General features: G+C 41.2%; 1 protein-coding gene across 1 annotated transcript in view; it reads left to right on the top strand.

The window, feature by feature from the left end:
* Window positions 1–8223, top strand: part of LOC105362764 (homeobox protein prospero) — a 34667-nt gene extending 26444 nt beyond the window's left edge. The window contains exons 5-6 of the mRNA XM_011500252.1: window positions 7197–7341; window positions 7811–8223. Of these exons, the coding sequence (XP_011498554.1) occupies window positions 7197–7341; window positions 7811–7990 (325 nt within the window). The 3' untranslated portion in view covers window positions 7991–8223. The remainder of the gene's footprint in view (window positions 1–7196; window positions 7342–7810) is intronic.
* The last annotated feature ends 1899 nt before the right edge of the window (window positions 8224–10122 follow it).

Genomic DNA, 10122 nt, shown 5'->3' with positions numbered 1-10122 from the left:
TCTATCTATCTATCTATCTATCTATCTATCTATCACGTTCTCTCTTTCTTCCTTGTCTCGCTTGCTCACGTATACCAGAGCTCATTCTCTTATATGTTCGCTGAAAGCTTTGAAATACAGACAGTAACAACTCTATCTTTTCTCCTAATTTTACGTTCAGCATATAAATATACGTTGGAATTCTTTATTTTTCAAAATTTTCACACTCTACGTCTATATATGTTATAAGGTCAGTCGATAAGATCCATAATAATATGAAATAATAGTAAGATGTGAAGTATATTTAATAATACCGTCGTCTTAATTCAAATTTAATTTTTTTAATTTTTATACTTTATAAATAATGATTTGGCACTTTTTCGTTAGATAATGAAAAATATTAGTGAATTTTCTTATCAGACTATGGGAAAAGGAAAGAAGGGTTGATTTTGAAAATGCACGTGCATCATTGTGCAAATCCAAATCGATTCACCGTAACAAGGATAATAATGATAGCACAGGCAATGAAAATAGTGGCAGGACGCAGATTTGACCCAAGCAAACTTTGGAGCCACAAGAGATACGGAGTTTGGGGTTCAAACACGAATGAAGGATAGAAAGAGAGAGAAAAGTTGTAACACAAGGGCAGAAGCTAAGGGATATATCAAAAAAAGAGGGAGTAGGGGGTAAGGAAACCAGTCGACAGTTTATAGGGGACGGAATATAAAGATGAGAAAGAAAGACAGAGACACGAAATGAAGAGTTAGAGAAAGAGAGAGAGAGAGAGAGAGAGAGAGAGAGAGAGAGATTGACAGAACAGCTTTAAGGCAACCAGATGCAAAGGGGAAAATAAGAAGTGCGCATGTATAATATATACATATATACTAATGTACGTACAGGAGACATACGCGAAAAGTATTCATTGTAAGAATAGCGCGTGCGACATACCGACCCCCCTTTCCTGTATCATGCACATATATATATACACATTGCCTCTACACATTTCACGAGTATACTCTCTCTCTCTCTCTCTCTCTCTCTCTCTCTCTCTCTCTATCTCTATGTCCCCCTGTATTTGGCATCAAGTATTGCTTGTACAGAAACATACAGGCTAACGTAAGTTCGTTTGGCAATTTTCTACTACCCCACTTCTTTTCCATTCTTTTTCTCTTCTCTCCCTCTCTTTCTTTTTAGCACTCCCGTTCAACCCTAGAGCTGTGCGATTTCTCCGAGAGAGAAAGAAAGAGAGAAAGTACATTGTCGAAGGCACATCTGCCATACGATCGTATTCGATTGTCCTAGGCTTACAAGAGAGAAATGGAGGCAGTGTGCAAGAGAGAACGAAGGGGGTTAAAGAGAGAAAGAGAGAAAGAGAGAAAGAGAGAGAGAGAGAGAGAGAGAGCGAGAGAGGGCAAAAGGGAGGAAGGAAGGAGTGTCAGGCGTGTGCCAATTGCTTTTGAAAAATAATGCTTTATATGGCTTTCGAGACATATGAGCATTCTTGCCGGTGCCTATGTGGTTTTACAAGCGAGTTTTCTTACCTCGCCTAAAATAAATAAATAAATAAATAAATTTATAAATGAAAACAAATGATTTTCTAAATAACCAAATTCCCAAATAGTAGCACATTTATTACTATATAATAATCATTTACGTATTTGTAGTTAGACTAATCGTACAATGTTAAAGAATTTAATTAAATATAACTGGGCGGTAGTAATATAGCTTTTCTTACAAAATACTTACGATAAATTCTATATCCGTAGATTAATTTTTATGAATGTAAAAATTGAAATTTATGCACCACGATGAAGAATTACTGAATTAAATGAAATGACATATTTACGTAATCGCAAAACGGAAAAACTGACGACTTATTATTATGATAAAATTATTTATCATAAAGTGTATAAAGGGATTAAAGCTTAAAAGATTCTCTTTTTCTATTCCGTATTACATCAATTGTGTAAACAAATAGAATTTGGTGAAATTGTTGTTTAGCGAATTATTGCTGAAATGTTGATATAATTAATTCACGTTGACATTACTTTCGTCATATTAAATTACAGTCCTAGACATACTAAGCATCTCTGTCTCTCACTCTCTCTCTCTCTCTCTCTCTCTCTCTCTCTCTCTCTCTCTCTCTCTCTCTCTCGCTCCGTCTCGATAAAGTTAGCTCATTAGAGAAAAGAATGAGGGTAAGGTAGGTAGGTGGTAGTGGTGGAGCACGAAATAGAGCTTATAATTGCCGTGTATGCAATACCACGCTGCAGGTATAAACGGCGATGCGCATAATCACGCATTAATTTAATATTTTAATTGCTAAGATTTATGCCGGGAATTACTTCAGCGGGCGCTAATCACTTAACAAGCACCCACACCCATTCATCGGCAAAGAATGAGAATACGCGAGATACGGAGAAAAAGAGCCGAGGGCCGTAAAGTCACTTGCATATGCGCGCACTCACGTGCATGTATAAAAAGTCTTGGAAAGTCGTGGCGTCGAATTTAAGGGTTTATTACTAATTAAGAAGGGGGCGCGAGGAGGGAGGAGCGAGGAGTGGGTGCACGCTCGCCTGCCTACGACACCTCTTTATTTCTCCGTCTCGTCTTTTCACGCGCCCTCTATGGAGGCGCGTTTCCGCCCCGGCGGAGGCATACACGGGACGCGCGATATCATTCCACCCACTCACACGCCCCGACTCCGCTTGCTTTTAAGATTTTCTGCGCGCTCGCTTTCAAGCGCGCGAAAACTCATTCCGCGGGATGAACAGCCGGGCCCTTTTTCTTTAGCGGAATTGTTCGCAGCCGCTCATTGGGGGCATCGCGGCCTTTGGCTGCTCGATTGGTCGGCTGAATCCTTGATGCGCGCGTCAGCCTTGCTTACGAGGATCGGCTCGCTTCCCTTTGACGCTTCATCTTGAAAGATTTCCTATTATAAATGGCTCCGCCACTTTCCTCTCTTGCTGCTGCGCGATTTCGCACGCGGCGTCGACTGTAACGGCGATGGCGGTGGCGGTGGCGGTGACGGTGACGCTGACGGCGGCGGCGGCGGCAGCGACGGCGACGGCGACGGTGACGGCGACGGCGACGGCGGCAGCTCCTCTTTCTCCCAGATTGTTCCTTTGGCTTTTTAATTGGTTTCGCTACGGAAGATGAACATCAAAGTTCCCGTTAATTAAATAGTTACTCCTGATTAAGGGCGTCGTTAGGAGGCCAAACGGGATTTCAAAGATTCAAGGGAGATTAAAAATTATTTTTTTCGGAATACGCGCTCATCGTCGAATGTCGTGGACCATTAAGTGCGTCTCGGGCTTACGCTAATGTGACCTTGAATACGTAATCGCCGCCGTCACGGAGATGGCTTTAATGCTTGGGCACGAGTCATCTGACCTCGGGGCTTGTTAGTCGAGATGAGTGGAGCCAGGGAATGGATTGACTGTCGCAAGGAGTCACGCGGACGAATTTAACAGAGTGACGTAAAAAGTGATGTAAAAACGATTTTGGCCAATAAAAAGGTACGCACGATCGAGCCGAGCGGTTTAGCCCTCGGCTAAGGCGGCTAATTGGATTGAATGATTTTTCTCCTCGTTCTTGGCCCGACCGGGTCGTTGTCCCACTTTGACTGTGTTTGCCGAGGCTTGCCTGTTTATCTCGTGGGAAAGTTGTGGCAAGGAAGCGTCAGTAACTGGCGAAGGGGCGCAAAAAGAAACCGAGACGACTCCGGGGTCAGAGCGACGGCACTGATCTCGCGGGGTGAGCGCCCATTGTCGAAGGTCACCGAGAATAACCGTTAAACGCGGCAAACGGCGGCGGTGGCGGGGAAGGGCGGACGCTTGGCGAAGAGGTGGGCCGGGGAGGAGGGTGAGATTGAAGCGAAGGGTGGTCAGGACTGGCTTGGCTTATAAGAAAGTGTAGAAACGGCGATTCATGAATGGAGGCATTTAATAGCTGGGGTGAGCGAGTGAGCGAGCGAGAGAGCTGAAGGAGAACAAGGAGAGAGTGAAGGGCCAGGAGAAACTTAAGACGGACTTGGGAGCAAAATGTCTCAAGGGAGAGGCAACCGGTGCTGTTTCGGTGACTGTCGCGCGCACAAACGGAACAAACGACTTTTCGCCGTAAAGCCCCTCCGCTTGTATATACATGTACCTGACTAAAAAAGCCAATGTAACCGCCTTGTTTTTTTTTTCCTTTCTTCTTCTTTTATTATTATTATTATCATTATTATTATTATTATTATTTTTTTTTTTTTTTTTTTTTTTTTTTTTTTTTTTTTTTTTTTTTTTTTTCCGGTTAAGAGTTATCCGGATCGACTCGCCCTATTAGAGCGACTTTAATGTACAGATAACTTTGTTTTGAAGTGCATTGCTTTATTCCGTAGTTAGATCAAACGTTTCAACATATTGCCTTAGTCTCGGCATAAAAAAAACAAAACAAAACAAAACAAAGCCAAAAAAGAAAAAGAAAAAGAAAGAAAACCAGAAAAAAAGCAAATGCAATAACAAACGATCGACAGTCTAGAGAAATAATTATGCTGATATGGCATTTTGAAATAAACGACTAGTGTACATTAAAGTAGATTGAAGTAAATATTTATTTTATTCATTCCATATGCACAGAATAGCCATCTATATTATATCATCTATCTTATATGTAAAAAGAAAAAAAGAAATAGAAGAAGAAAGAATGAAAATACAATAATAGCCTCGCTAATTATCAAACCTTTGTATCGTATTTTCTTCCTCCGATGAAGGATTCTTCGGGTATACATGTATCTTGAAAGCCATTGAAAAGAAAAAGTAAGAATAATGGGTGAAATGGACAATATGAGAAAAGTGACGTTGACTTGAAAGGTACGTGACGACGCAAAGACAAGTGAAAAGAGCAAAGGTCGAAAGAGCGCCAAAATTTTGTCCCCCCGAAAGAGACTATCTCGCTCGCCTTCCTTAGCTCGCCGCGACCTCTAATCGCGAATAAGGAGTAATAATAACAAAGCCGTCCACGTAATTAGATGCTAATAATCGGCACCCCACCCACGTTTCCGACTCTCGCCCAGTCACGCCTCTCTTTATCTCTCCAGTTGTCTGAATGCCGCGTCATTTGTCCTACGCTTCAGCAGCCCTCAAGAAAATCATCCCCCGCCTCAAGAGCTTATTATTATCCTAATTATAGTATAGTATAATGAACGAAACTCGACAGCCACGCTACGATTCACCCTTTGCCCTACGATTCGCTTCTTTATCTTTCTCTTAGCATTGAAGCGTTGCTCACACGTCGCGTACTATCTCTCCCTCTCACTATCTCATGCTCGCTATTGCGCGTCGACGACACTTGGAGAGCCCCCGGAGAGTGGCAATTCTAGCACTTGGCCACTTTTTTCCTCTTTTCTTCTTTATTTTATCATTTCCATTTCCCTCGAAATATATCAGACCCTCCCCTCCCCCGCACCACATTTCCTCCCTCTCTCTCTCTCTCTCTCTCTCTCTCTATCTATCTATCTATCTATCTATATATCTATCTATCTATCTATCTGTCTCTCTCTCTCTATATATATATATATGTATGTATGTATGTGTGTGTGTGTGTGTGTGTGTGTGTGCGCGTGTGTCTGTGTGTGTATATCTGTCGCTGTGGCGTCCCATACCACTTCTTCTTCATTCCTCTGTCTCCACAGGTGTTTGCTTTAATTAGACACTTGGCGAGGGCGCGTGCCGATACGTATGTAGCCTGTCGCATCTACTCCGCCTACATTCGGCCATCCACCGAGTAGCAATTGGTTGGCTGAGTAAGAATTATAGGCGCGAGGGCGACGGAAAGAGTATTTCGAGAAGTCGAGAAGATGGCATCGCGAGGCCTTTAACCCAACGAGATGCGCGCCATCGTTGATGGAAAAGACGAGATTGCTCCACGATGCGCGAGACATATAATTCATTATTCCGATTTGCCTCGCCTGACTTCCTTTGCTCGCGTTCGCTCGATCCGCCACTTCATCCGGAGACCCCGAGCACGAGCTCGCTATCGGGATTGTTCTAATTAGCACGGGATGCACATCTCGGGAATAAAGAATGTCGCCCGAGCATCGAGCATCCGCCTGTAAAAGGGCTTGCGTTTTTCGCTGTACTACACACGTTGTGCGCGCCTCTTGTTCTTTTTACGGCGTTTGTTTCTTCTCTCACTCGTGACCTCGAGAACGCGAAAAACCCAGCCGAACCCCCCAACCCGACCACCTACCATTTCTATACGCGGGCGCGCGTACACGAAGGATTCGCTCGTGTAGTCGCGAAAATGCGGGATAAGAGTCGAGACGCGGATTCGTGCTCGGCGAATTCTCGCAGATGTTAGCCGAGAATCCCCTCGCTTGGAAGCAATCTTAAAAAATTGCTCCGAGCGACCCTGAACTGCTGCTGGCAGTCGTTACGGCGATAAGATCGCTGCGGCGAGTTGGTTTTGTATGTCATTTAACAAAGGTTCGCGACGCTTGCCGAAGCATTTTTCACCGCGACAATCCGTGCACTCCCGCAATAAAAATTACGGCAAGTCCAACGACGAAGGCATAAAGAAATGGACGAGGATAAAATCCTTTTAAATATAATCGTGGAGGGGCTGAAATTTACGCAAGAAGAAACAGCAGCGCCTGACTCTTTCGTTAATTCGTATTGTTCCGATCGACTTAGGTGCAACGCCGAAACCCGATAAATTCAGAACAAAAGGACAACGTTATCATTGGCAATGTGGATGGGGGAATAAGTGAGATTAAAAGAGTTGAGAGGACATTTGAGCTTTTGACGAGATGGGTGGGGACAGGCCTTCTTCCAAAGAAAACAAGCGTCATTTACTTTCGGGAAATTCAATTAATTCCTTATAATCTAGCAAGCCGATATCGTCCATCTTATCCTCCTTAATGCAAGTTCTCCAATTTTATTTACCGATTGTACGCTCGTATTGCGCGCAATCATAGCGAGAAAAATTGGAAAGCAAAATGAATGAATTGTAAGATGTTCGCAAATTTAAAAAAGTAAATATGTTACTGATTTCTGGAAATTTATTGTCGCTCCGCGAGCTGTTAATTTGATGGGAGGATATTTGAAGCGATAATTTGCCCGTCTATCTATAATTCTAGGCCTATAATTCTAGAAATTAAATTTTCAAATTAAATTTTCAAATTAAATTTTCAAATATCAATCATGACTTATGGCCCTCTAATTGTCTCGTTACAGTGAGTTTTATTACATTCAAATGGAGAAATACGCGAGACAAGCAGTCTCGGAAGGAGTTAAAAATGTCGAAGATCTCCAAGTTGGCGGGGACTCTGAAATCTATCGGGTGCTCAATCTACACTACAATCGTAACAACCACATTGAGGTATGGAATCCCCAGGTGCGCAATTACACAGAACACGCACACGCTACTTTTCGATTATTATTTGCTGCTTATGATAATTTTCATTTCTATTAGTTATATAATGAATGCTTCGATTATGTAGTAACGGATCGATTATTATTTACTACATACTTAGCCGTCGAGTCATATATGATAATAAGAAAAGAAAATAGAAAAAATAGTTAAAACAAATAAAAAAACAAAAAAAAAAAACAAAAAAAAAACAAAAGAAAAAAGAAAAAAAAAGGAAAAAGAAAAAAAGATTAAAAAACAGAAAAAATGTCTCTCTTTCGTGTACGCACGAGAAAATATTTGATCAGTGTAAATATATTTTAATTTAATAATAAATACGCTACTTCGCTTTTAATATGTATGCTATGAATGTCGCAATTATAATAGAGCTTGTAATAAATGAGTCAACCTCGCTAATAAAAAGCGTTGTTAATTTCAGGTACCGTCGAACTTCAGGTATGTTGTCGAACAGACGCTCAAGGAGTTCTTCAAAGCGATTCAAGCTGGCAAAGATTCGGAGCAGTCTTGGAAAAAATCCATCTATAAGGTGATTTCAAGGCTGGATGATCCTGTCCCTGAATACTTCAAGAGTCCTAATTTCCTGGAGCAACTCGAGTGAAGGAAGCCATGTCGCTCCTCGCGGTATTCTCGGTTGTTGCCATTACCTATGACAAGGAAGAACCTTGTCACTTAGTTTATTTTTAAGTAAAAGCTAAAGAGAGATAGAGACCTTCGTCGAACTCCTATGTTGGAGTGTAAAATATACCGCAGGTATCCCTAGTAGTCACATATCGAAGCGAATAAAACCAAAAATGCTGAAATAACGAAACCGAGCAGAGAAATGAGCGAACGCTTGCGAAGGGAATGAGTATGTGAGTTGAAAGGATAGGACGAAATGTACCGTATTCGTCAAATCCTCGTTTCACGTTACTTTTCCCATGGAGTAGGGCATAGAAACTCGGTAGTTTTCGACAATCCAAGCGAAGCCAAATAATGCTGAGAGAAAGTTACGGACGAAAAGGTACGCGGATATGGAAAAATTCGTTTGTAAGACCCGAGGATAACAGAACGAATAGTTGGAAGAATAGCGAGTGTCGATTAAACTAAAAGAAGACACATGAGAACAATAATAATGGCGAGGACACGCCAATCAAGGTGTCCCGTAGCAAGTTGCCCAGGTAGCAAGTTGACTACCCGGGTAAGCTCTAATGAATTTCCTCGAATCGCTAATCGTTAACCGGGTGATATACGCGCCTGAGCCGCTACCAGATATGGCAGCAAATGAAGAAAACGATGAAGCCGGAGAAGATGCTGAGAGGAACGTCACATCGACGACAGCACATGACGACTAAAAGTAGTTAAAAAAAAAAAAAAAAGAAAAAAAACCGAGATGCTCGTTATGTTAAGTCAGTCGCAAAGTACGTGACGCAATTTTCAAGCGAAATCATAAACTTCGAACCGTTCGTATAATAAATATTATCGATATTGTCTTTACTACGATCTTATAACGCTAAGAGGGAAAGTCACAAAATTTCATTTATTTTTTTTTTTTTTTTCCCTTCAAATCAAGTACATCCAAAAAACAAAACAAAAAGAAAAAAATAATGCAATTTATTTAATAAACGATGCTGTGCAGCAGAGTCAGAGGATGAGATAATGAATCGTCTCTGTTCCTCGTCACTTTGGGTACCAAGATCGACTCTTAATGTGTATCCCCTCATCAAATGAACGAAATAAACGAAAATTTTCAATAAGTCCGGGTCGAGGAATCCGTACTTGTTTGTCATTGAATGAGCCCCATAACTGGATTCTTCGATCGCTTCGATGAGAAAAAAAAGATTTATCGATATATGATAAATTTTTACGTGTTAAAATTTATAATTAATGATACAGGCAACGAGGTGAAACGAATGGCGCGACTCTTCGTTTCACGTCGCTGCCTTTGATGTTCAGTCAAACTGAAAATGTTCATATACGAGAGAGCGAGAGAGAGAGAGAGAAATAGAGATATACTTTCGCGGTAAAATAACTTTCGTACTAAGTGTTAAATGGGAAATTGATCGGTCGATCTTGGTACCGACTCTGCGAAACTAATTATTATTACGAGTCTCGGGTAATAATGCTGTTATAAAGAGCTGAACGCGATATATGATGGCAACAGCAATATGGAAATGCATATTTTCGGAAGCTTTTGTCGAAGGAATATGTCAAGAAGAAAGCGCTTCGCTAATCTCGCCGACAACAACTGTGCTAACGACGAATTTCCATCGATTCACGCATCAATTGGCGTAGCCTGTATTTTAATAATACCGAACTTGGAGAATAGAGTTGTGTCAAGAAATCGTCATACTCGTCTTGAGAATTGTATTCGCTGAGGGTAGAACGTTTTCTTCTTGTAATATTTATAATCGTGAGTTGGCGACGAAAGCATTGAATAGGTATTAATGAAAAGAAAAACAAAACATAAAAAGCGTAATGAAGAAAAGTAATGGGGAACCGCAGGTTCTTAAGATGTATATAATTATGTTCTGTATAGGTGATTAATGTGTTGGATAATGACGTGACGGGAAATGTGAAATTTGAGATAAGTGTCGTGCTGTCTCTTGGCGAAAGAATCCAAGTGAAATAATCGACGCTAATATTTATTTACCTTTTTTTTCACAAGAGACACTCGGCATTATGTAGATATGTTTGTCGCAAGTTTTTCGGTATGATAACAAAAGTACACGCATTTGACACAATAACTTTACA

The sequence above is a fragment of the Ceratosolen solmsi genome, unplaced genomic scaffold, assembly GCF_000503995.2.
Source record: "Ceratosolen solmsi marchali unplaced genomic scaffold, CerSol_1.0 scaffold56, whole genome shotgun sequence".
NCBI classification, from domain to species: Eukaryota; Metazoa; Arthropoda; class Insecta; order Hymenoptera; family Agaonidae; genus Ceratosolen; species Ceratosolen solmsi.
Note: the sequence above shows the minus strand (reverse complement) of the source record. Positions and strands in the feature narration are given on the sequence as shown.